Raw genomic sequence first — 27,594 nt, 5'->3', positions numbered from 1 at the left:
AGTTTAGGGGTAAATAGATACTTTTTAAAAATTGTGTATGGTGATAGTCTTCCATTTTACCCTCTATTTGTGAAGCTTTAAAATACATTGCTAGTTGCCAGATTCTAATTCTAAATAAGCAGGCTTAGTACAACTGCAGACTTATCTGAAATGTGTGTTGTAGAATTAACATCTATCTTGCCCTCAGTGTTTTCCCTTAGCACATCATTGTTGTGATGTTTTGCTCTTTTGACTTTTTGGATGCCCACTACCCAGCTCCCAGATAAATCACACACATAGACTTACTCTTAGTTTTGAATGCCTGACCTTAACTTGACTAGTTTCTAGCCAGCTTTTCTTAACTTAAATTATCCCATCTACCTTTCGCCTCTGGGCTTTTTCCTTTTCTTACTTCTGTATATCTTACTTTCACGTTTACTCTGTGGCTGACTGGGTACCAGGGTGGTTGGTCCCTATCCCTATGGTCCTCCTCTCCTTTCTCTCTTGTTGCTTCTCCTCTTCCTTGTTTCTATTTACACTCTCTGCCTGCCAACCCTGCCTATCCTTGCTCCTGCCTCGCTATTGGCCGTTCAGCCCTTTATTAAGGCCATCAGGTGTTTCAGACAGGCAAAGAATTAACAGCTTCACAGGGTTAAACAAATGCAGCATAAACAAAAGCAACACACCTTAAAATAATATTCTAACACATCACCTCAAATTCTGCAGTGCAAGCCTTCTGACTTTGAAGCTCAAGCATCCTGATTTCTTAAGAGTTTTAAAAATGTGTTTTTATATCCTTATATCCATTTGAATTTCTTTTTTCTCGTTTGAGAAATATGAGTTTAGTAGATCTCTGCAGAGTGAAGCAAAGAGCTCATTCATTTTCTTTTTGACACTTCAACACATTCTCACTTTCATTTTTGTATGAGACAATAAAGGGGAATAAAAGAACTACAATAATGTATATGTTGGCACATTGACTTTGCATAGTAACCTGTGGGGGATTAAAATGCATAGCAGATTAGAAATATACTCTGAAATAAGGCTTTTTTTCTAAATAGATTATGAACTGAAAACTCAAGGTGCATCTCTCGCTGACCATTATTGTGTAATTAATAGAGTTCCGCATATAAGGCCTCATTTCTAAATAGAAAGTATAATATGAGAAAGGCAGCGCAGAATCTGTTAGTTGGTCTTTTGCTGTTGTTACTTTTTTGTTGTTTGTTTTGAGGCAGGATCTCACTATTTAGCCCTGGCTGCCTTTGTACACTATGTATAGAGGAGGTTGGCCTGGAATTCATAGAGATCCTCTTGCATTTGCCTCCTAAATTCTGGGATTAAAGGTGTGTGCCACTATACCTGGAGGACATCGTTTTGTTTTGTTCTGTTTATTTGAGACAAAGTCTTCTTATGTCTCTCTGAAACTTTCTATGTAGACCAGAGTGGCCTCAAACCCACAGAGATCCAAGGCCTCTACCTCCTGAGTGCTGGGATTAAAGGTATGTAATACCACACCCAGTTTTTATACGAGATAGATCAGCCTGGAATTTCTGTTAATCCTGCCTCAGTCTCCCAAGTGATGAAATTATAAGAATCTCCATGCCCAGCACTGATACATTTTGTAGTGGAAATTTAAAAGATATGAAATAATGAAACATGATAGGTACTTAAAGGTAACTGTAAATGTAGTATTTTGTGTTTAATGCTATTTTTGCATGTGCCAAGGACCAAGGCAATCAAATCTTTTATTGAAAGTATATTGTAAAGACCTTTTATTAAAAGTATATTATATATATATGTTCTATTGTAGAAATCAAAATAACATATGATGAAGACATTCTTAAAATGACAAGTTATAAAGAACTCATGTATGCCATCGCAGTGAAAGATATGATTCAAAGCACTGACAGTCTCAGAATGTGACTTTCAAACTCTAATGTATATGAATGTTATCTGGAGTGTTTGAAATACAAGTTGCTGGTCCCTGGGTAAAGAAGTTTTAGAGTAGGTTTGGGGTAGGGCCTGGAAATGTACATTTCCAGAGGTTCCTGCTGTTGCTGCTGCTCAGGAGATTGCCCACAGAATCATTCATCTAGGAAGAGAAAGAAGGATGTTTTAAATTTTGTTATTTTCCTATTCCCTTTTGAAGGTATAACATTGTGATCTGGGAATTGGAAATTTAGGATCTTGAACTGGCAATATTGGATTATCATCCAGTGATCCTTCTGTAAGTTTCTTTGGGGAGCAGGAAAGCCACCACAAAATTTTTTAAGTGATCTTTTTACAGAAGACCTTTACTGAGTGTAGAGATTCCAGAAGGATGCACAAATTCTTAGTTTTGAGATGTTGGATCTATGTATATTAGGCATAGTGGTCTCTTGTTGGAAGAGGTATGTACATTTCATAAAAGAAGTAGCTGTGGGCTAGAAGTCAGGAGTTGTGAGTTCCATGTGGATCTAGTGCTCAGGTGTGTTGCTTCACTTTGAACTTACTTTTGTTCTTTTCTACTTAAATGTAGCATAGCATAGTGTGTTGTTTATAACTGGCAGTCATAACGTAGGTAAAGATGGAGCTTAGAACCATGAGCCAAAGGAACAGTTCGAGTAACGTTATTCCATCAGTCTTAGCATTAGGCTCAGACTAACCCTGAATATTTTATTTAATTTCTCTCCCTCCCCCCCAGAAAACACAAAGAAAAGTAAAGGAGAGGCAGGAATAAATAGATGAAAAACTATGGGGGAGAATGGGGCAGATGAATGGATTGCTATTTAGGATAAACTAAGATAACTATAGCACATTTTTATCCTGAACAGTTCATAAGTATTATGTTTAAGCGAGGGTGACCATATCTGTTGTAGTCTGACTTCTTTTTGCTTTAACCAAATACCTTAGCAAAACAATGTAGGAAAGGAAGAATGTTGTCTTTGAACTTAGGTTCCAGTATATAGAAAATCTGTTGGTTCTAGACCCCTAGCAAGAAGAACATCATAATGGCAGTATATTTATGGTAGAGGCTGCTTAGCCATGCAAAACTGAAATCAGAGAAGGGAGAAGTTCAGGACAAGATTAGCCTCAAAAAACAAGCTAACTTACTAGTTAGGTTCCACCTTCATAAAGTTTCCAAATCCTTCCGACCTAGTGCCAAAAGCTGAGGCCTATCTTGTCAATACCTTAGCCTCTTAGGAAAATTTCATATTTGAACTGTACCAATGTGTATTTTATTAATGCTTTATTCACTGTTTTAAAAGCATATTCTTTTTTAATCATTTATGTGCATTGGTGTTTTGCCTGCATGTATGTCTGTGTGAGGTAGTTAGATCTTGGAATTACAGATAGTTGTGAGTTGTCATATGGATGCTGGGAATTGAACATGATTCTTCAAGTGTTTTATAGTTATTACATAAATGCAATTAGTACTTATAACCCAAGTGCAGATCATTTTACTATGTAAATTCTATCTATATAAGATTTGATACCACTTTTATACCATTTCTTTAAAAAAAATCTAAGAAGTAATATCTCCAGTTTATTTCTCAAGAAAGCATAAACCTATTATTCAAAACCAGAAGGATATTTCGGAACAAGACATCCAGTATCTTCCATGGAGACATCAACAGAATAATAATAGTCAAGTCTAACAACATATAGAAAAGAAAGTAGACCAGCACAACATAGTATCAACCCAAGAAATGTAAAGTAGCTTTAATATTTGAAAATTAATATATAGTTGTCTTAGTTAGGGTTTTTATTGCTGTTATAAAAACACCAAGACAAAAGTAGGTCACAGTCTGTCATGAAGGGAGTTGAGACTAGAATTGAAGTAGGTGTTGTGGAAGATCACTGCTTACTTATTGGCTTCCTCTGTTAGCTTTCTTAGAGCATCCATGATCACCAGCCCAGGTGGCACCACCCACAGTGAGTTAGGCCTTCCCACATCAATTATCAATTAAGAAAATGCACCACAGGTTTTCCCACAGTCCATTCCAACAGGGCATTTTCTGAATTAAGGCTCCCTTTTTCACAATAACTAAAGCTTCTGTCAAACTGACATAAAACTAGCAAACATACTTAACTCCTTGTCAGCTTGACACACAAGTCAACACTGTTAAACCATAACCTTTTCTGACTTGTTGTCCCCAAGATGTCATATTAATACCACAATATAAAGTATATTCCAAGGTTTGAAAGTTTCAAAGTTTTTAAAAATTCAAACACTTTTAAGTTCTCTTTAAAATACCCAAAATCTCTTTCAAAGTTCAAAGCTTCTCCAAAGTATCCAAAGACTTCCTAAATGTCCACAGGCTCTATAAAATATTGAACATCTTTCCAACACATACAGTGTTCTCTGAATATCCAAGTCTCTAAAATCCCAAAATCTCTCTAAAAGTTCAGAGTCTCTCAACTGTGGGTGCCTATAAAATAACAACAAAAATAGTTACATACCTTCTTATTCCAAGAAGGAAGAACCAGGACACAGTCACAGTCAAATTAAAGCAAAGCTAAACTCTAACCAGGAAAATTACCTCTGGTTCATACCTCTTTGATTCTGCCCTTAATAGCATGTGCAGCTTCTCCAGGCTCAGAGCAGCTCCACTCCACAGCTGCTGTTGCCCTCGCCGATTGCCCCATGTTACTGGCATCTCTAAAATGCTGGGGAGTCTGTAGCTGGGCTTTACCTTCCGTGGTAGCCTCTTCAGGAACTCTAGCCCTGCCACATAGTACCAAGCCTTATAAGCCTTAGCTACTCTCCATGACTCCTTCATGGCTTTAAATCCAGTACCATCCAAGTAACATTCTCTCTCCCTTCATCCCTCCTCTCCTACTTTCTTCCTATCACCCCCTCCCCCGGTGTGTGTGTGTGTTTTCTGAGACAGGGTCTCTCAGTGTAGTTCTGGCTCTCCTGGAACTCACTATAGATTAGCAACTTGTGTATCAGGTTGGCCTCGAAATCACAGAGATCTATCTGCTCCTCTCCAGTGCTGGGATTAAAGGCATGGGCAGCTACTACACCTGGACCATCTTAGTGATGGCAGTTTGGCTGCCAGCAGGGGATCCAGCCTCAGCCCCCAGTATATATGAGTAAACACTCCCAGATTTAATCTTCAGTAGTGCTACTCTTTTGTTAATCACTACTCATTTCTAAAGCAAAGATTTCACTTCAGTGATGCTGGTCTCTTGTTAATCATGGCTCATTCTTCAGTGCCATGACCAGAACTAGACTATTTCACAATGGCGCATAAATGTTCCCAGCAAAGTCTTCACTTTCCCCTGAAACTTCACAAGCCAGGCCTCCATCGTCCGCAGCACTCTCTGCATTCTTATCTTCCACACTGCTACAGCAACATCCTGTTTTCTAGAATAGCATGTGTAAAGGGTTATTTACATAGGTTGAAAACCTTTCTTTCGGTGGGTGGGAGGGAGTCCTCATTTGATACGACTATCTTTAAGATACCCTATCTCTTTATAGGGAAGGCCTTTAAAATACATTTTTATTTGATTTGTGCTGTAGATTAACTAAAATCTTTTTTGTTTTTGATACATAGAAAAAGTTCTGGATTGTGCCAGCATCTGACTCTTGACCATAGTTTTTTTTTTTTTTTCAAAGATTTTACAACTTCTGAAAACCCTTAACAAACAATATATTTTTAAGAAAGCCTACTGCTTAAAAAAATTTCGGTCCTGTAATTTTTGGAGCAAATAGAATATCATTCTTAGTTTATGTACTTGGATTAATTGTTGTCTAAATATATTTTTGCTGCTATATCAAAAGCCCCTTAGTGAGTAGCTTATATTTTATAGGATTTTACTTTCCACAGCTCTGAAAGCTAGGAGAGCTACGATGAAGGTTCATGTACTGTCATCCTTCTTTTATAATGTGTTTGAACTTTGGTTATTCTCCTGCCCCCACCAAGAATATTTCCAGTGTAAGTTTTTCTCAGTGAACTCTCTTGATCCTGTTGGAGTGCGAATATCATTCAGCCTCAACAACATTTTTGCCTTATATAGCAGTAAGATTTTCTTGAGAATTGAACATTTTTCCTCTTCTAGTAAAACTGAGGGGCTTATGCAGTGGTATTTTATTTTTACTTTGTCTTTATCAAAATACACAACTATTTTTATGCATAATCACTGTGATGAAATCCTTTTTCATAAGACATAATTTGTGATTACCTTCTGTACTGTTGCCTGAAGACTGAAAAATTGTACCTTGTAGTTTTGGCCATTCTGGACTTAACTACATCACTCAAGGTTTTTACCATGAAGACAAATAAAATACAGAGTAAATCCATGAGTCTTATTTGTAAATGTTTGTAGTGAGAACATTTATCTCTGAGTACTGGTTCTACCTCTTTTGGGGGTGATTTCTATGAAATTGCCCTAATCTCTTCGACCCTCACTGTCTAATTTTTTTTTATTTGAACAGTCAGTGAATACCCTTTCAATGTGTTTGTGAAAGTTAAGAGAGTAGTTTGTAAATCATACAACATACTAGAATGAGCTCTGTATTGTACACACACTGTTTGATTTCCTCTTCCCTGAACTGTCTCTTCTTTGTAAAGATTGGGACTACGAGTTAGTGGAGTCAAGACATCAGGAATGTGCCCTTGGCTGCAAGGGAGTCAGTATTCATTTTATTATATAATTTTATTTGGGAATAAATACAGAAACTGGTTTAATGATATTTTCTTTTTCCCTGAGCATCTGTGTAAACATGGACTTTCTTTTCTCCCCCATCTTCTAGTTGCAGCAATTGGAGCTCGCCCAGATCCAATACAGAGATGCTAATCTCACAGCTCTTGCAGCTATTGGACCACGGAAGAAAAGATCACTAGAATCAGGAAATGAGGTACTGATAATTGTGCTTGTAATTTTTTTTTTAATGTCCAGAAAGTAAGCCAAAAAGAAAACAAAAGATGCGGGGCGTTGAAATAGTCTATCTTGCTCTACATGCTGCCAAATAAATTCTTCTTTGACAGTTTTATAAAGTAGATTTTGCCAGTTTTTTTCAACTTGATTCTTACATACTCTGTTTTTCTTTTTAGTCACTATCTCCAGGTATACTGAATATCACCATTTCCATTTTTAAAAGCTCTGTATTCTAACATTTGCAAACATTTTATTTTAGTGTGTGTGTGTGGACAGAGTGTGTTAGATCCTCTGGAGCTTGAGGTACATGTTGTTGAGCCATCTGAGATGGGTGCTAGAAACTGAACTTGGTTCTTCTGCAAGAGCAGTATATACTCTTAAGGATTAACTCTAGGCCCCTTCTAATATTTTTATATAACCCTCACTACTAAGACTGCATCTGCCCCTGCACCTGGGCACAAAATGTGTTTATATGGCTTAATGATTCTTTCATTCTTTCCTAAATACCATTTTTAGAATTTTAATTATTTTGTGCACATTTGTTGTATGAGTGGATTATACACACTCTTGCCAAATTGCACATATGGAGATCAGAAAACAGCCGGCAAGCCTCAGTTCCCATTTTCTGTTTTCTCAAGGCATGGTCTTTTCTTGTTTTTGTTGCTGTATTGCTCACTTCAGGCCTGCAAGATTCCAGGTGATAATCCCATCTCCACCTCCCATTTCTCCTTAGGAATGCTGGAATTACAAACATGTACCATTATATCCTAAAATCTTTTAACATAGTTATATGACAATACTGCATTTAAATGAATCATAATTTATTCAACCACTTTCTAATAAATACTCAGGTCATTTTCAGGCCTTTGCTTTCAGTGTTTCTTAGGATTTCCTTTCAGTTAAATTGTAGTGTAAGTGAAGTTCTGGAAATACTTGGATGGGTTAAAAAATATCCATATCTGGAAAAAAAATTTTTACTAGAAATACTCAGGTATACACAAAGGTAGAGAGCAGTGTAATGAACTCCTGTCTACCTTACCTTTTTCTGCTCTGTCAACTATCACTTTGCCTACTATGTTTTATTTATGCCTGTATCAACTCTATCAGGCTAGGAAGGTTTTTACCCTTCGGGCTGTTGTAAAATCAATTCAAGAGTCAGTAATAATATTTCTTCATTTTTTTGGTCATTCCTAAAAGTGTAAATAGGAAATGACTAGACTGACTTCTTATCACCTGTCGCTTCTCAGTTTTTTTCCCACTGAATTATTCTTTACAATTAAAGAAATAGAAACCTTTCCTCTCATTTCTTTTCTGTTTTTCTGTCTTTATTCATCTAAAGTATACTTGTTTGTTTGCTTTGCTTTTACATTTGAAAACTTTAATTTTCTTTTAAATAAGGCTTCCATTATTGTTTTTTCGGTTTATATTCTCATTAGAATTCTCTGTTTTGTTTCTTTTAGTTTTATTTTTAACTCACTATGTAGCTCAGGCTAGCCTTTAACTTGGATCCTTCTGTCTCAGAGATTGTAGCCAACATAGCCATGAAGCCCCTTCTTAATTAGAATTACATGCTAATACTTTTAGTTTTTTCACATTGTACTTTTTAGGTCTATAGTTTTTAAATTTGTCTGGCTTTTTCTTAAGGTGCTGGTATTGAACCCAGGGCCTTCCACACTTATGTCGTGTTTCTTTCTGACTCAGTGTAGTGAACTTCTCTGTTCTGCCATTGTTTCCCTGTCTTGATGAATTGACCTCTCTGAAACTGTGAGACTGAATGAATCTTACCTCCCAAAAACCTCCCAAAAAATTAATAAATTTGGTTTAAGTTTATTCCCAAGTCTCTAAATTAGAGCTGAAATGTAGATTATCCATGGTAATGGTGCATCTTTACAATATCAGTGAAGCCAGGAATGCACAGCCAGCTTTGCCTAGGTAGCAAGGTTGAACCAGGTTTTGAGTATATAGTGAGATAATTTCTCAGAGGGCTGGGGAAGTTGTTAACGCATATTTAGTTTTACTTCTTTGGTCCTAATAACTAGTCAATGCTGTTTACTCAATAATTCTTAACTTACTGATTTTGAAATGTCACCTTTATCACAATCCAAATTTGAATTGAATCCATATGTATTAGTGTCATTTATGCACACTGTGAACCTGTCCTAGTAGATTTGCTATGAGTATGAAAATATTTTGTGTCTGTTGCATTTGTTGTTTAGTTCAGAAATGAAGCTAGCTAGTATAAGGGAGGAAATTCTCAATTTTAAATGAATAGAAATTTTAATATTCACTTGTGGCTTCTCTGCCACAAGTTTACCAGACTTGAGAATCAAGCTCACACCTGTACATGTACTTATTTATTACCCCATGTGTTGCAGTGAGTTCTCGCCATGAAAAAATCTGACAGAGACTATGTTATATAATGTCAGTAGAGTAAAGAAGTTGGTCAAGAGCTTATAAACCATTCTTAAATGAGTAACAATATTAAACACAGTTACTAAGTGTGTTTTAAAAGTAAAAATATGGTAAGAAGACCTGTTCATAGTTATATTCTTGATGAAATATCATATTCCATCTTGACATTTACCCAGATTTACATACATATAGGGCATTGGATTTTCCAGTGCGAGGGAAGAAGAAAGTAACTTTTCTGATGAACCAGCTTTATCACATTTTTAAGTATATTTTAGGATTTTGAAACATTGAAGACATTATGCTAAGTCAAATAAGCTAGTAGTGAAAGAGAGAATAATAATTCCACTTACATGTGATGTCTGAGTAGTCTAATTTATAGAAGCAGAATGGTGTAAGGTTTACAAGGGGCTTACAAAATGGAATGTTTAATCAGAACAGTGTTTTAGTAAAGTTGTAAAAGTAAGTAAGACCTTTCAAAAATGTGAATATGTTCAATACTAATTACCTACACACTTACAATTGTTCAGATGGTATTTAAAAAGGGTTTTGAGAATGAAAGATTAATAGATCTTCAAGAGCCAGGATACATCTCACTGACTATGTGCAGCTCTCAATGTAATCCACAGAACTAACAATAATAACTCACAAACTAAGATATATCCCAGAATAAGTCTTTTTGTGTTGCCCAATAAAATAGTCAGTTTGAATGGCTTAGAGTTAGTTTGAAGTGTTGACCATTAAACTATCTAGGTCAGTGGTTCTCAACTTTATTAATGCTGCAACCCTTTAATACAGTTACTCATGTGGTAACCTTACCTTCATACACTATAAAATTATTTTGTTGCTACTTCGTAGCTGTAATTTTTCTACTGTTATGAATCATAATGCAAATATCTGATATGCAGGATATCTGTTATGCAACCCATGCAAAAGGGTCGTTTGACTTACAGGTTAAGACTCAAGAGGTTACGACTCACAGGTTAAGAACCAGAACTCTAGGCTTTCATTTTAGTCTCATTTGACTTTGTTGCAAATTTTAGAGATATTAAATCCTGATTTCTTGTAAGATTTATTTTTAAATTTATTTAGTATGTGTATGTATGCATGAGCACATGGCACAGCATGCCTGTGGAGAACAGAGGAGAACTTTATAGAGTTGGCCCTTTCTTCCACCTGTATACCGATTCTGAGGATGAATTCAGGTCTCCAAGTTTCCATGGCAAGCATCTTTAACACCCAAGCCATCTCACCAGCCCCAAAAGAGTTTACATGCCTTTCCTTCATTATGTATTTATGTCTTTCAGGTACTTGATAAGAAATGAATGTGTCTTTTAAGTTCCAATGTGAAAGTCAGTTTATGTGATTTGTCTGTGTTGAATTTTTCTGGGGAGACACAAGTATCTGTCTACTCCAATTGGGTACTCACCACAGACCAAACTCTAGCTTGTTGAGACTAATGAGCTTAAACGGCTTGCTTACACGCTGAGGTGAGGAGTACTTACAGGCATCCTGAAACAGCTCAGCTACATCATCTCAAAAGTTTCACCCTCATATGGCACTCTTCGCCTGGAAGCTGCATCCTGAAGCCATCTTTCTTTCGTCCTTAGACTGCTTTATGACCTAGATGTTTTAAGTTCTACTCTACTAAACACCTCTAGTCCTATGGAGAATGAGGTGATCTTATTAGACTCTACTGTATTTTAAATTAAAAATACAAAGATACACCAGGATTATAAAGTCCACCAGAATTTTATTTTGCATCTGTTATATGTTAAATATAATAATAAAGAAATAATGATAAAACAACAGCATTCAGTCCAGGGAAAGAGAAAGCTAATACATGATTTCTTTCAAGAATGAGGATTATTTGGAGAAAGGGCCTCCAGGCTGTGATGGGGCCTCATGGTGGGAAGCAGAGCATTAAACATTAAACGGCACAATATATGAGAAAGGCCAAAACATGATGAGGGTCTTAAATGAAAACAGAAGCTCCATTTGAAAGCCTGGCAAGAAGCTTCATAAAGAACAAGAGAAAATAGGAGGGAAGAGAGGGGAAAGTATTAGACTTTTTAATGTAAGTTTTGTCGGGTCTGGCGGGAAATTTCACATCACATGATTTGGTTCAACAAACATAGAGTATGTGAACAAGATCATGGAAGAGCCAGGGCCTGGTTAGTAACATAAATCGGGGGCTGCTGTTAGGATACAGGACAAAGAGCTTTCTTAATTCTGTGTTAGGAAGAGCCTGCAAGGGAAGAATGGCCTGTTCTCTGCAGTCTGGCTACTTGAAAGTGACCACTCTCTTAAAAGGGCAAGCACACAATTCTTTATATATAAAAAGTAAACTGATCCTGTTTGAAGAAAAATTGAAAGTTACTTATAAATCAGTGTTGAAGTAATATAAAAGTAGTAAAATGCATTGTATGTTGGACAAGTTTCCTTCAGTGTTATTAGTTCCTGACCTCTTGAGATAGCTGAATAAAATAATTAACATTGATTTGGCAAGTTAGGATTGAATACTTGCTATTTTAAAATCTTTAATGAGTTAAATGTAGCCCAGATTAGCCTTTAACCTATGTAAGTGTAGTGGCCTTAAGCTTCTGGTCTTCCTGCCTTCACCTGCTGAGTGCTGTAGGCATATTTATACTACCACTCTCAGCTTCTGTTGTGATTTAACAAAATTGATTTTGTTGTCTTTGGAGCCTACCTTTTAATTTAATGATCTATCTATACACTTCCCAAGTCATTAAATGCTTCTTTATACATTTCATTGTATAATTTACCCCTCTTTGTGTTGTTAAGTATGTTTAGTTTCTAGTATAAGATGTGATCCTTTTTGTAATTACATTTTTGGATGTGGTTTTGATTTTTATCCTTTTAAATATTAAAAATAGAATTGACAGTAAAAATGAATATTCGTTATTAATTTTTTCAAAACAAGGAGATGGCTTAATAGGTAACTGTGCCTGCAGTCATACCTGATAACCTGAGTTTAATTCCCTGGACCCACATGATGGAAGGAGAGAACCTATTCCTGCAGTTTGTCCTCTGACCTCCACAGGAACACCAGAGCATGCCCCCCTCCCCCAGTGAATGAGTGAACAAATAAATACAATTTTAAAAATTGAGTGGCTTGGGCTGACAGATTGAATGAAAAGGGAAAGATAGGTATATCGATGAGAAGAACATAACAAGGTTTCCATTTTCTTGGAAGGAAATCATCTAAAAGCTAGTTTTCTTTTTTGAAGCAGAGCTGGATTTATGTTCTTACATTTTTCTGTCTTTAATTCAGAACTGTGACTTGGACACAGACAAATGGTGAAAGTATTGTGTTACTTTTTAGCAGTTGACCATTAGAGGCTTATGATCTGAAGATTGATGTGATGAGTGGTCTATGAGTCTTTAGGAACCGTTTCTGCTCTTGAATGTTCCCTTGTTAGCACTCTGTTGCTACATTAAGTGTTCTGGGTAAAGTTCTCCTGGGGGGCACATGGTGTTTGTATGTAACATTTAAGACTTTAACATTGCAATTTTTTCTTTGAAAGTATGTTCATTAAGGTTAGCTTAGGTAAGCTTTTCCTGAGAAAGTTGCTTACTTAAAATTGCATAGCTTTAAATTTATTTCTGTGAGCTTTCAGGATCCCAGAAGCCGTTCTTGAAATGTTGTATCTATCTTTTTATATGCGTGCTTTTCTGTAATTTAGACTAGTACTACTCATGTTGTAGCATTCTCACTTACTTCACTTATTGTTGTATTTCTTGATGCTCTGTTTTAGACTCAATACGGCTACTTGGCTCACACTTAGTGATTTTAAAAAGCACGAATTGCTTGTTATATAGGATTATCTGTATTAAGTATTAGCTTTTAGAGGACTTTCCAAAATGATAGGTAAGTGCTAATTAACAACAAATAGCATTAATTGTCAGAGGCAGCTTTCCTTAATTGAAATGGCAGTAAGTTCCCTATGTTTCTTGCCCAAATTAGATGTTCAGGTTTTTCAATTAATGTTTTCAGCTTATTTTTTGTTTGGAGTTTGCAGTACCTACAAATTTTTAATTTGAGGGGGTTGTTGATATTTATTTATGAACTATAAAGGCACCATTCCCCTCTATTTATTCTTTGTGTCTTTCACATCATGCATGTCTATCCCATTCATTTCTTTATCCCTTTGTATTCATCCTCTGGCCTTGCAACCTCCCCCGCAAAATAAAATAAAATTTAAGACAAGAAGGGAAAAGTTAATCATCATGGAAGCTATAGTGACACAGTGAGTCATTCGTAAACCCTTATGGATAAAAGTGTTTTTAATCTGTATTTTATTCTAGCCAGAAGATTTTCTCTGTCCAGTCCGGTCCCACTGGACTGGTTTCTTCCCACCTGCTGGCCCCTGCAGCCACTTATAAATAATCACTCATAGGCTTAATATTAATTATAATTGATTATAATTGCTTGACCGATGGCTCAGACTTCTTTGTTTTGTTTGTTTATTTATTATATATATATACAGTGTTCTGCCTGCATAAATGCTTACAGGCAAGATGAGGGTACCTTATTACAGATAGTTGTGAGCCACCATATGGTGGCTGGGGGCTCCAACTTCTTATTGGCTAGTCCTTACATATAAATTAACCCATTTCTAATCTATGTATTGCCACGTGCCCTTGACTTACCATTAATGCTCTGGCATCTTACTCCTCTGGCAGTTGCTGGCATCTTTCCTACTCGGCCTGCTTTCTCCCTCATGCTCTCTGCTTGGATTTCCCACCTAGCTCTATTCTGCCTGCCATAGACCAAAGCAGCCTATTTATTAACAAATGGTAATAAAACATTCATAGCATACAGAGGGCATCCCACATCACTTTACTTGCAAGTGTTCATTGCAAAGAGTCATTGCAAAGCCTTTGGTTTCTGTGACATTATCAATACTGGAACTCCTCTTGGCTATCCTGTTGTCTGTCATGTTGCCTTGTGTCATAGAGATCCTGCAGCCCCAGTGCCATCATGTGTTCAAACAGATCACAGATGGGGTGGATATTGGGGTAGACCAACATATAACCCTGTTGCTGGGCCTGGGTAGTTGCAGGGTTGGTTAGCCCCCTAGCTCTCCCTTGTCCTCACCACTAGTGTGGGCTCTCCTACATAGCCCTGGTGAGTTTACCCCTTGCTGTCATGAGCAAGGGGTGGGACCAGTTCTCCTGCTTTCATGTCCTCAGGGTCTGTTCGTCCCACACCTACACCTGCAGGGTCAGCTCTACAGTGCTGCCCAGTTGTGCAGTAGGGGCTACTCTCTCAAGTGTTGGAAGTGATGAGGTGCAGGGACTGCTCTCCCAACCTCTCAGGACAAGCTCTCCCACCAGCCTCAGAAGTTAATGGAGTGGGGGAGGCATCTCTCCGCAACCCATGATGGCACATGATAGATGGGCAATAGGGATAGCTCTACAATGTTCACAACTTTAGGGCTGGATCACCCTTACCTCAACCAATGGGGTTGACTCTTGTGCTGCCCTCGCGAGGTGCAGGGCCTGCTCTCCTGAGTGATGTGGCTGGTGGCAGGCAGGGCCAGCTCTCCCACCTCCCTCAGGCATTGATGGATTGGGGTGGGGGCAGATTCACAATTTTAAAGTGTACAACTCAGTAATTGTCAGTATTTGCACCACACAGTTAAGGTAATCACCACTCTAACCCTTGAGCGTATTTGTCACAGCTAACAATAGCTATGATCTGTTCAGCTATTAGCAGCTAATCAGCAGCTTTGGGGCTTTTTCTTAAAATTTTGTCCCTTTGAACTGGCTATAGTGGCGCACATGTAAGTAGAATTGTGTGATGGTTATCCTTTCGTGTTCAGCTTCTTTTACTTACTGTGCTTTTATGGTCTATACATGTAATATATCAGCTGTTGTATCTGTTTTGTTTGGATAATCCATTTTGTGAATGCACAGGCAGCACTTTGTTCTTACATCAGCTTTTAGACATTTGTTTGCACTTTTTGAGAACTAAGAAAGTTGTTCTGAACGTTCGTATACAAGTTCATGTGTACTTGGTTTTTCTTTCTCTTGGTATATCTCTAGTAGACTTTCAGAATCAAATGGAACTTGATATTTGGTATTTTGAGGAGCTGACAAAATGTGTTTTCTGGTGATTGTACATGTTATTTACAATGCAGGATAGTCCTTGGCACCACTTAATATCATCTGTATTTAAAAACCATAACTATCCTAGTGAGTGTGAAGTGTATCTCACTTGTGAGTTTGTTTTGCATTTCCCTCATGACTAAAGATGATAAGTATGCCTTTCATATGCTTACTGAACATTCATCTATTTGTGTTAATTTTTGATTGTTTATGCTTTGAGGATCATAGCCAAGAAACTAATCTAATGCAATTCTACAAAGACTTATATCTGTGTTTAACTTCTTAAAGGTTAACACATTCTAGTCCTTATATTTACCCTGTCTTTGATTTGTTTGACTTATTGTAAGTCACATCAAATTCATTCTGAGCTAGGGAGATGGCTCAGCTGGTGTGTTATGCCTGATGAGCTGAGTTCAATACCTGGAACCCAATACCTTGGTGAAAGAAGAAAACTCATTCCTTCTGAGTTGTCCTCTAGCATCCATCCAAGTGCTGTGGTGTGTTTATACACACACATATAAACAGAATGAATCAATGAATCAGTTAATAATTTTAAAAAGTCATTCCTCTTTCTTTTATTAAAAGTAAGGTTTTTCATATAGTATACTCTAATCATAGTTTCCCTTCTTCCAAATCCTCCCAGTTCCTTCCCACCTCACCTCCCATCCAGTCTACACCCTTTTTGTCTTTCCTCAGAATTTGAACAGGCATCTAAAGAATGATATAGTAAAATAAGATAAAAACAAACAAGTTGAAATAGGACAAAACAAACAGAAGAAAAAGCTAGAGAAACAGAGATACACACATTCACAGACACCTAGGAATCCCAAAAAACACAACACTAGAAACCATAATATATGCAGAGGACCTGTAAGGTTTATATGTTAAAAAAAGAAAAGAAAAGCCCTGGCACAGCATCACTCAACAAGAACCTCTAAAGATACCCATTGAGTTCATTTGTGTTTGACATCTCCTGCTGGGTATTGGGTCTGCTCCTAAGAGTGGATGCACCAGTGAGACTTCTCAGAAAAATATTTCACTATCAAGCTTCTGGATTAAGGATTGGGATATGTGTTCACTTCCCCTCTCAGTGCTAGGACCTCTTCTGGTACAGACCCTAGCATGCTGCCACAGTCTCTATGAATTCCTATATGCCTCTGTCCTGCTGTGTTTAGAAGGCCTTGTTTCCGATGGGTCCTCCATCCCACTGAGTCTTAACACTGTTCCCACCTCCTCTTCTCAGGGTTTCCTGATCCCTGAGGGGAGGGATTTGATAGAGACACTCCATCTAAGACTGAATGTTCAAGGTCTCTCACTTTGCACATTGGCTGTGGGTCACTCTATTTGTTCCCATCTGCTTCAGGAAGAAATTTCTCTGACGTGGCTGGACAGGAATTGATCTGTTTCCTTGGCCGTTGGCATCTAGTTGTCTGGCATCGGTATTATAAAGTCCATTTTTTTCCCATTGAAGGTTCTCAACAACCTTGGTACTTTTGGCCTGTCAGTTTTACGCCATTCATCTTAATGCTGCATTTGATTACTTCATTACTGTAACTTTTATAATAAACCTTGAAATTGAGAAATGTCAATCTATTATCTTTTCTTTTTTTACTCTGAAGTGTTTGGACTACAATGGATCTCTTAAATTTTCATATATTTTAGAATCAGATTGGCATTTTCATCCAAAAATGTGATATTTTGATAAGAATTAAATTAACATTGCCATCTTAACACTGTTAAAGATGCTAGTCAGTGAACATGGTGTGTGTTACTTTTCTCACTGCTGTGACAAGGATACCCAAAAGAAACAGAGAGGGAAATAGATTTTTGCTCACATTTTCAGAGGATTAGAGTCCTTTACGATGGGTAGGCACTGCAGAGGACTTAGTCCATGTGCCATAATAAATGGCTGCTTTTTAAATGATGCCTACCAGGAAGCAGAAACTGGGGTAAAAATGAGAGCAGGCTACAACTTAAGGCTGGCCCCTCAGCAACCTAATTTTCCAGCTTGGTCCCATTTCACCTAAAGATTCCTAGAATTTCCTGAAGATGTACTACCCAACTAGGAACCATAGAGAAGGTAATTTATGCTTGGTTTAGTTTAGAATGTGTTATTCAAGGAGATTTTAGTTGTTCACCATGTACTGCTATCTGGGAATACCATGTATTTGAGCCATGGTGTATTTGAGCCAGTGCTACACATGCATGGGTCCTTCAGAAAGTCTTATAGATATATTATTTCACTCAGTAATTTGGTTTCCAGTGGAAGTTCTTTTTTATTTGTTTTCTTTAATTTCTCTATTTAGAAATATTAATAAAACTAGTATTCCTCATTTGCTTGAGTCAGTCTTAGACATAGCAAATAAAAGTATGTATTTTCTTCCCCTTTGAGATTAAGCAGGTAATGCTGGATAAATCAATTTTAGAATTAGAATAATGAGATAGATTAAATCTACTAATTGGATTCTTTTTTTTTTTAAATGCTGCTTGCATGTGCTTTTGGTTAGAGTACTAGCCTAGAGTATTCTTGTGTGTTTGGAAATGTGTGGAATGTCATTTTGACACTACAACTCTGAATATTATTTTGTCACTGTAATAATGTTCCTGCCTTCAAACATGTTATTAGAATTTGATATCTGGGTTCCACTAAGCATTGAGCAGTGTGAGGGGTCAAGTTGACCCACTTAAAGCTACCCAAAATTCTGTTGTTAAATAACAGAAATAGGTAGGTAAATTTCTCAATACTTGGAGGAGTTAGCCATATTCTAGGTTGGATTTTTTTTTTTTAAAGAGAAGTTTTGTTTAGCTTAGGCTGGCCTCCAACTCGCTATAATATTAGAGGATGTTCTTGAATTTTGGGTCCTCCTGCCTCTTGAGTGCTGAGATTACAGATGCACACCACCACCCCCAGTTCATGCAGTGTTAGGGATCAAGCCCAGAGTTTTGTGTATGCTAGGCAAACTTTCTGTCAACTGAGCTACAGTCCCAGCCCACACGCTAAGATTTTATAGCATCTTCCACATACCTTAGTTTATAAATTTTCTGTGCAGGTATTGGAGTAAGCATGTTTTTTGTTTGTTTTTGTGTCTATGAATGTAAAATCCTACCATCACCAACTTCTCAGACTTTTATATTATACTGTACAGTTGAGTCACCATGTTCCATTGGGCACAGCTTGACAGAATACTTTTGAAATCTGACTATTAAGGTAAAAGGTAACTGAATTTAGGTTCTTTTTTTTTTTTTTTTTTTTTTTTTTTTTTTTTTNCAGGGTTTCTCCATAGCCTTTTTTGGTTCCTGTCCTGGAACTAGCTCTTCTAGACCAGGCTGGCCTCGAACTCACAGAGATCCGCCTACCTCTGCCTCCTGAGTGCTGGGATTAAAGGCGTGCGCCACCACTGCCCGGCCTGAATTTAGTTTATTTATTAGATTTAAGACATAATTTATATACAGTAAAGTGTGCTGGGTTTTATTATAGTTATTTCTTAAAATCAAGATATAAAGGTGTTTTTATGTCCTTCCCGAAAGTTTAACCATGCATTCTTTTTGCAAAACTCAACCCACTTTGCAATCACTGCTTTAATTTATTTTTTTAGATTTATTTTTTATCTAATTGTATGTATGTATGTATGTATGTATGTATGTATGTATACATGCATGCATATGTTTGTGTGTACATTCACATGTGAGTGCAGGTGCCCTCTAAGGCCAGAAGAAGGTATCATCTGGAGCTGAAATTACAAGGCAGTTTTAAGCCACCTTGAGTGGGTGCTGGGAACTGAACTCAGGTTCTCTGCAAAAGTAGTCCTAACTATTGACTGCTGAGCTTCCAATACCTTAATGTCTATTGCCATAACTTAGTTTTGCCTATTTTAGAATTTTATATAATTGAAAATCATGGGTTAATGTGCTTTCTTTTTATGTCTGAGTAGTTTCATTTAGCATAATATTTTTGAGATTTATTTATACTAACCATTGTAGTGGTACATTACTGTCAGTGCTGAGAAGCTATATAGTATATAAAGACTATAATTTGCTTATATGTTGACTAGTTGATTGGTTTATAGATTTTGCATAGTGCAGATAAAGTGGCTATGGACATCTTTATAAAAACAATTTGTGGATATATTTTTATTTCTCTTATGTAAAGGATTGGAGCGTAAAAAAAGTTGTATGGTTAACTTTCCAATGAGTTCTTACTGATTTCCAGCTTACTACACTAACTACTTTATACTCCTTTGAAGAATACTTTGATTTTGTTGTCCTGGAAGTAGTGAGGGCAATTATTACAAAATCTAGTTCATGCTTTTAATGATTATTAATTTTATATAATAAAATAAAATGATTTGTTCTATATTCATAAAACTTTACTATGTTAAGGTTTTTTTTTTAAAGCTTTATGGTTGACCTATTTTCTTTTAGATCTTTGACCTATCTTGCTATTTTCTTGTCTAGTGTTAGGTATGGCTTGGATTCCTTCAAACAGAGGTAGCTTAACTATACCCTACTTACCCCACTGCATTTTCTTCATTGCCGTATAGTCTTTGCAAACAAATCATTTGACAGTAGCTATAGATTGAATATCTTCTGAAGACCCATCATCTTCAGAGTCTATCTACTTCAGGAAGATGGTGGAGCCTTGTCATTAATGGTGTGGCTTGAAGGGGACTTGGAGACCCCTGCCCCTCCTTGTTCTCTTGCTCCCTGACCATGAATTGAAAGGATTATGCTCGGTCACATACTACTGGCATATGACTTTGCTATGGTACCAAATTAGCCAGTTCAATTTATGATACATTGGACCCTCCAAAATTATGAACCAATCAAACCTTTCTTTATTTGTTAGTTGATTATCTCAAATGTCTCTATAGGTGGATTTTTCTTTATCTATTACTATATTCCAGCTTTTCTTCATTATTTGACTTGAAATCAGGCAATATAGATTTTTCTGACTTTTTTTAAAAGCTATCCCAGGTATTTTTATGTGAACTATATGCATTTACATGAGTTTTATACTGATCTCGTCAGTGTTATAAAAAGCCTGTGTGGGACTCTTTCCTCATTTAGGCTGACATTGAATCTAGAGATAATTTGTAAGCAACGAACATCTTAGCTTTTAAGCCCATGAGTATTGTAGATTTCTTGATTTATATTCATCATCATTTTAGTTTCCTTTACGTCTGTTAGGCCATTCACTGCACTTACACATAAGTACCAGTGTTTGATGCTTCTGATAAGAGTATTTTAAATTCCAGCTCTCTGAGAGTATGAGGCACAAGACGGTACTTTCAAAGCCTGCTTGTGCTACAGAGTAAGTTCAAAGCCAATCCTGATAATTTACTGAATAGTGTGCCGAAATGAAAAAAAGTGGGCTGGACATATGACTGTCGTATAGTGTTTGCCTGCCTTAGGTTTAATCCGTGTTGGGGGGGGAGGGGCTGGATTTAAGACTGCATAGAAGAGAAAAGGCTAGCTGAGCACGCATTCTTTACTCTCTTCTCTGAGTTTGAATGAAAGTTGGCCAGCAAGCATCTTCTGTTTTTGCCACTGTACTTTTTCTGCCAGAGAGACTATGTTTGTCTGAGTTGTTCAGTTTGTTAATAGGAAGTTATTCATTATATCTTATTATTTCTTTTAATGTCTGTGGTAATGTCTGTTCTTTTTCATTCCCAATGTTAATAAATTTTCCTCCTCTCCTTTATCTTCTTGGTTAGTTTAGATAAAGGCTCTTTTTTTTTTTTCAAAAATTAATCTCTCTAAATGCTAATTTAGAACTTATTAACATTTTCTTTAGACATAATAGCATGTAGATCAGGCTGACCTAAAACTTACCATGTCGTCAAGAATAACATTGAACTTCTGGTCTTTCTGCCTCTATCTCCTGAGAGTTGTAGAAATCAAAGCTGTCTACACCTACCACTACCCAAGTTTTTGTGGTACGAGAAATTGAACGAAAGCTTTGTGCATGGTAGGCAAGCATTCTACTAACTGAACATTTGTGTTTCTACTATAAATTTTCATTCTTTCTGTTCTGGCTTCACCTATACAAACTTCAATATGTTGGGTAATTTGCTTATAGTATTAATTCTAATTTCCTTTTTGATAGCTTTCACATACCAGCTCTTTGAAAGTGTGTTGTTACATATCTGCATTGGTTTTGTTTTCATGTGGCCAGAGAACATAGTATATGATTTCAGTCCCCTTAAATCTGTTGAACCTTGCCTATTTGGTTGCTTTGGATAAGTGTTTAGAAACATAAATCCTGCCGCTATCAGTAGGATGTCTCTAATCCTCTGTCTTCTAACTAGTTTATTTTGGACTGGAGATGCTTATTCCATAAAGTTCTGAGAGACGGGGTATAGGCGTCTATGATGCTCACCTACTTTTACTTTAATTTCTTCTATATACTTTAATTTTCTTCTATTTTAAGAAGACTTATTTGAAGGTGCAATATATTATGTCTTTCTGATAAAATTGTCCTTTTGTCATTATGAAATGATCTTTATTTCTAGAAATAGTCTTTGTTTGGAAGCCTGCTTCCTTTAATATTTTGTTGCTAAGGTAGTTTTCTTAAGCCTAGGATTTGCGTGGTTTGTCTTTTCCACACATAGACTTATAAGTTAACTGTGTCTTGATTTATAATTAGTCATTAAGAATACCATATAAATTGAACTTTTTATTTCTCCTGTATGTTACTATTTACCTTAGTCAAGTATATTTAACAGTTTCACTCTGAGTCCTGTCTTTTTTTTAACCTTTTTAGTTGTACTTGTGTTTTTGTTTGTCTTTTTAGAGGTGTTTTATCTGTTTAAGCATACAATATGTATCTTTGACTGTTCCCAACCTTGAGATAGTATCATTCATTTTATGTAGGAGTCTTCTGAGCCACCACCCATATGCCTTCTGTCCTTTGTGCTGTGGTTTACCTCTGTAATGCGCGCTATTGCTGAGCCATACAGCGAATGGAAAAGCACCACTGTTACTGTGCTCTCACTTTTCCTGTCAGTCCAGACTTTTTTCTTGGAGCATTTTCCATCCTGTATGCAGGTCACCAGCTCTATAATTCCTAAACTTATAAAGGAAGCTACTGTTAATACATTCAAAGCTATTAATAAAGCCCCCTTTAGTTGTTCTGCAGTGTCCTTCATGGTTCTCCAAGTATGAAACTACAGCGATTTCACTGTCAGTCCTTTGAAGAACTTTTTTTTGTTTTTGTTTTTCGAGACAGGGTTTTTCTGTAGCTTTGGGCCTAGCCTGGAATTAGCTCTTACAGACCAGGCTGGCCTCAAACTCACAGAGATCTGCCTGCCTCTGCATTCCAAGTACTGGGATTAAAAGTGTGCCACTACTGCCTGGCTCCTTTGAAGAACTTTTAACAAAATGTATAGCAGATCTAGATATAGTTTATATGAGTTTTCTTACTTTTCAAATGCTTTTTAGAAAAGTCCCAAGTTGTATTTTTTTCCTTGGCCACAGGAGGCAGTCAAGTTAATGTCTTTTTAGAGTTGGCTTCTGTTTGGCCATGTGCACATTTCATTTACTTGAGGACAACCTCCCCCCCCCCCATGGATATCACCCAGCCAAAGTATATTAAGTTGCAGTGAGACTAGGCACCCACCCCTCTCTTCTGTTAAGGCTAGATGAGGAAATTCAGTAGGAGGAATGGGCTCCAAAAGCAGGTTATCAAAGTCAGAGACAGCCCCTGCTCTTACTGTTAGGTGTTTCATAAGAGGATCAAACTGCACAACTCGAACATACATGAAGAGGACCTAGGTCAGTCCTTTCCAGACTCCCTGGTTGTCAGTTCGGTCTCTGTGAGCCCCTATGAGCCCAGGTTAATTGGTTCTATGGGTTTTCTTTTGGTGTTTTTTGAGTCCTCTGGTTCCTACGACCCTTCGTCCCCCTCTTCTGCAGGAGTCCTCCCAAAAATTGTTTGGCTGTTGGTCTCTACATCTGTTTCCATCAGTTGCTGGGTGAAGCCTCTCTGATAACAATTGGGCTAGGCACCACTCAATGAGAATAGCAGGGGGTTTTGTTTGTTTTTTTTGTCATCGCTGTTTGGTTCTATCCTATGTCTCTGGGCTCTCCTGCCTCTGGGTCCTGATTTTTCAGGGATGAGCCCTTCTCAGGTATGATTCTCCAGCTGAGCCCATCGTTAGTTGATCAGTCTCACAATTTCTGCACCATCTTTACCCCAGCACATCTTGTAAGCAGGACAAATTGTAGGTTGAAGGGTTTGTGGTTGGGTCCCAATCCCTTCCCTAGAAGTCTTGCCTGGTTACAGAAGATGGCCAGTTCAGGCTCCATATCCCCCATTGCTAGGAGTCTTAGCTAGGGTCACTCTCATAGATTCTTGGGAGTTTCCATTGCACTAGGTTTCTAGCTCATTCCAGACATGCCGCCCAATTCCCTTTATCTCTCCCTACATCCTCCCCACCCTCACCTGACCCTTCCTATCCTCATACCTATTCCCTATTCCAGGCCCTTCTCCCATCCATTGGCTACGTCCCATTCTCTTTCCCTTCACAGTGAGATTCTTGGAAAACACCTCTCCCTCCCACCTCCCAGCCCTCTTTGTTACTTAGCTTTCTGAATCTGTGGTTGTAGCATGTTTCTCCTTTTCTTAATGGGTCTGCGTTACCTCCCTCAAGATGATTTTTTCTAGTTCTATTCATTTGCCTGCAAATTTCAAGATGCCATTGCTTTTAACAGCTAAGTAATACTCCATTGTGTAAATGTACAACATTTTCTTTATCCATTCTTCCATTGAGGGACATCTAGATATCTGGCTATTTTGAGTGACGCTGCTATGAACATAGTTATGCAAGAATTCTTGTGGTATGGTGGAACATCCTTTGAACATATACTAAAGAATGGTATAGCTGGGTCTTGAGGTAGATTGATCCCCAGTGTTCTGAGAAACGGCCACACTGACTTCCAAAGTGACTGTACAAGTTTGCACTCCCACTGGCAGTAGAGACACGTTTCCCTTGTTCCATATCCTCTTCATGATGAACCAACACTTGAGTTTTTGATCCTAGCCATTGTGAAAGGTATAAGATGGAATCTCAGAGTTGTTTTGATTTACATTTACGTGATTCTTGGCCATTTGAGATTACTCTGTTGAGATATCTTTGTTTATGTCTGTATCCCATTTTTTAATTGGGTTATTTGAGTTTTTGATATCTAGTTTCTTTAGTTCTTTATATATTTTGGAGATCAGCCCTCTGTCAATTTGGGGCGGCTTGGTGAAGATCATTTCTCATTCTATAGGTTTCTGTAGCAGCAGCACAGACACTAAGATCGACAATTAAGAAATGGGACCTCATAAAACTGAAAAGCTTTTGTAATTCAAAGGACACTGTCAAAAGCTAAAGTAGCAGCCCATAGAATGGAAGAAGATTTTCACAAAACACACATATAACAGAGGGCTAATATCCAAAATATATAAAGAACTCAAGGAATTAGCCATTTGATATTCTTAGGTGTTTTATTACTTGGCCAGCTGCTGAAATGTCTTTTCACTATTTTGAGAATGCTGGAGGGGGAAAACTTTAAAAAAAGACCATTGTTTTGAATAAATTCTACCTGATAGTAGCTTGGTGAGAGTGAATAGATAAAAAAAAACTTTTTAGAGGACTAGATAATACTTTACAAATATACCAATCAAGAAGTTTACATTTTCCTCCCAGATTTATTTGGCTTAAAGCTAAGACTAGCAACACTGTTTTGACTCAGAAGGGCCAAGGATTGTTATTAGCTCAATTTTACTGTTCATTCATACCAGTTACATTATTGTGTGATACTGGATTCTGCACAGGAATCAACCTACACATACTGATCAGATCCTTTCTCCATGACTGTAAAAATCTTCATAGGTCACAGACATCCTCTAAAGTACAGTGAATGATGGGTTAGAGATAATTGCACAGCAGGCATGAAGTTTTAGAAGAACACCAAGAAAGTACACGAGAGTGCATCTAGTCTAGAACTGGGACTAGTTGGTGCTTGTAGGCATTGGGGGACATACCTGACTTGAAGCCATAAACATTTCAGTGTTGTGACTTGAGAATACGGTTGCTGGACTATAGAATATCCTTTCATGAAGAAAGCATACTGTTTGCCATTAACAAAAAAGGAGAAGTTACTTCTTCTATGATCAGTAGTTTGTGATAGCAATAAAGAAATGAGAGACAAGACTGACTTTATTGTGGTTGTAAATGACTATTTATATCCTGTCTTTGTGTGTTTGATTTTGGTCCTGTAGATTTTTAGTCACTAGAGCATTTTAAGCAGGTAAACCATATTACTGGATTATTGTTTGAGAACAGTCATTCACACTGCAGGGTGAGCAGTAGTAACACAGTAGATAGACTGTTTAAAATTATTAGTTTTTCAAATAGTAGGTAATAAAAGAAAAAGTGTTGAAAGAAGCAAGTAGGATTGGTAAGAGTGGCAGGTAGATCATAGAAGGAAAGGCTGTTGGTCTCGTCCAGGTTTCTGGATTGGGGCATTTTTGTACATATATTTGTAGTCCTTGGAATAAAATGAAGAGGAAGAAGGGAAAAAATAAGGGTTGAATGTAGGATATGTGTAGTACTTTTACTGGAAGCTTTTTTAGAAAATCGCACAGTGGGGCCTGAGGTAAAGATAAGGGTCAGTATATTTCCTTTGTAGCTGACATAGTTTCAGAACTACAATTAGAGTTCATACCCTGTGGTTCAGTGTCACTGAAGTCTCTTTACTTCTTTTGAAACACACTTAGGAATGACAAAATTTTTGGCAGAGACAGACATGTCAGACTGCTTGTGCCATATGTAAGGATATTGAGTGTGAGTCAGAGACCTATAACTTCAAAACTTCTGCTTGTTGACCAGCAGAGGGCAGTCAGTCTTAAAAGTTCAGTTTGTTCCACTGTGTTTTCTTTAAGGCTTAGAAAACAGGCTCCAAAACCACAGAGAAACCCTGTCTGGGGAAAAAAAAAAAAAAAAAAAAAAAAAGAAAAGAAAACAGTCTTGTTTTTGAGTCAGGGTATTGTGTAGCCCAGGCTAGTCTTTCACTCACTGTGTCAATGTGATTGACCTTGAGCTCTTGATCTCCCTGCTTCCATCCAAGTGCTGAATTCTCAGATAGGAGCCATCGTCCTTGGTTTCTGTGGTGCTAAGGGTTGAGCCAGCACTCTATCAACTGACTTGTCTCTCCAGCCAATAGCTTAGATTTTTGAGTATAGATTCTATGTGTTATTGCGTTGGGTCAGGCAGAAACTTCATTTATTTACTTGAGGTAAATAAATGCCTGTGCAATTGTGTTCACCTGTGCGTGTGTGCATGTATAGACCAGAAGAAGATGATGGATGTCTGTTACGCTCCACTTTCTTACCTCAAGACATGGTCTCTTACTGAACTTGGAGCTTGCAACCCTGGCAACTCTCCTATTTTGATGCCTCCCTATACTGCTGGTGTTACAATTATATATACCTGATCATGCCCAACTTTTTAAATGTGGCTTCTGGATATCTGAACTCAGGTTCTCACGCCTGTGCAGCAAGTGCTCTTGTCTACTGAGCCAGCCCCAGTATGCCTATTTATCCTTGCTTCTGGGTCCTAGAGAATATTGAGTTTTTATCCTGGAACCAGGTGTCATCCTGATTCCTAAATCCCGTGGCTAACATTGTTTCATCCTTCAAGTTTAAAAAAACTTAGATCCACTATAAGATTAAAACATTAGAATTGCGTTGCACTGGGCTTTAGTATAAATTGGACAGAGCACCTGAGAAATGTGGTGAACCATTGTTTCCAGTTCCTCTCTATTAAAAACGCCCCAGTTTTTGTGCTTGGTTAACTGTTCAATGTTAAATTGGTTAAATGTTCAGAGAACATTTCTGTTTTCTTAGTCTTACAATTCAGGAAACAGTGTGGAGTCAGCTAGAGACAGTGTTTGATAAGGTTACAGCAGCTTTTCTGTGGTTTTATTGAGAAGTATAGGAAAGATGTCTGTAGAAGTATCCATTGTCCAGCAGCTAGCTCCATATAGAAGTGGCCATTAGTCTACATTTTAACTTTGAGCACTGAAAGTTCCCTGAAATTAAAAAAGTTCACCAAGAAACAAGAGAAGCCTAACAGTATTTATCATTTCTCTAAAGTTATAAGGTTAGCCATTTAGGGAGGACTTGAGATGTTAGGGTTCAGGTGGTAAAATTAATTA

At 37.3% G+C, this 27,594-nt stretch overlaps 1 protein-coding gene across 1 annotated transcript in view; it reads left to right on the top strand.

Moving 5' to 3' along the window:
• The window catches only part of Taf4b (TATA-box binding protein associated factor 4b), a 118,810-nt gene that overhangs the window by 79,555 nt on the left and 11,661 nt on the right, over positions 1-27,594 (top strand). Inside the window, exon 14 of the mRNA XM_050160684.1 lies at positions 6,722-6,826. Within this exon, the coding sequence (XP_050016641.1) occupies positions 6,722-6,826 (105 nt within the window). The remainder of the gene's footprint in view (positions 1-6,721; positions 6,827-27,594) is intronic.

The sequence above is a fragment of the Alexandromys fortis genome, unplaced genomic scaffold (genome assembly GCF_014885135.2).
Source record: "Alexandromys fortis isolate MF-2015 unplaced genomic scaffold, M_Fortis_MF-2015_v1.1 scaffold_104, whole genome shotgun sequence".
Classification (NCBI taxonomy): domain Eukaryota; kingdom Metazoa; phylum Chordata; class Mammalia; order Rodentia; family Cricetidae; genus Alexandromys; species Alexandromys fortis.
Note: the sequence above shows the minus strand (reverse complement) of the source record. Positions and strands in the feature narration are given on the sequence as shown.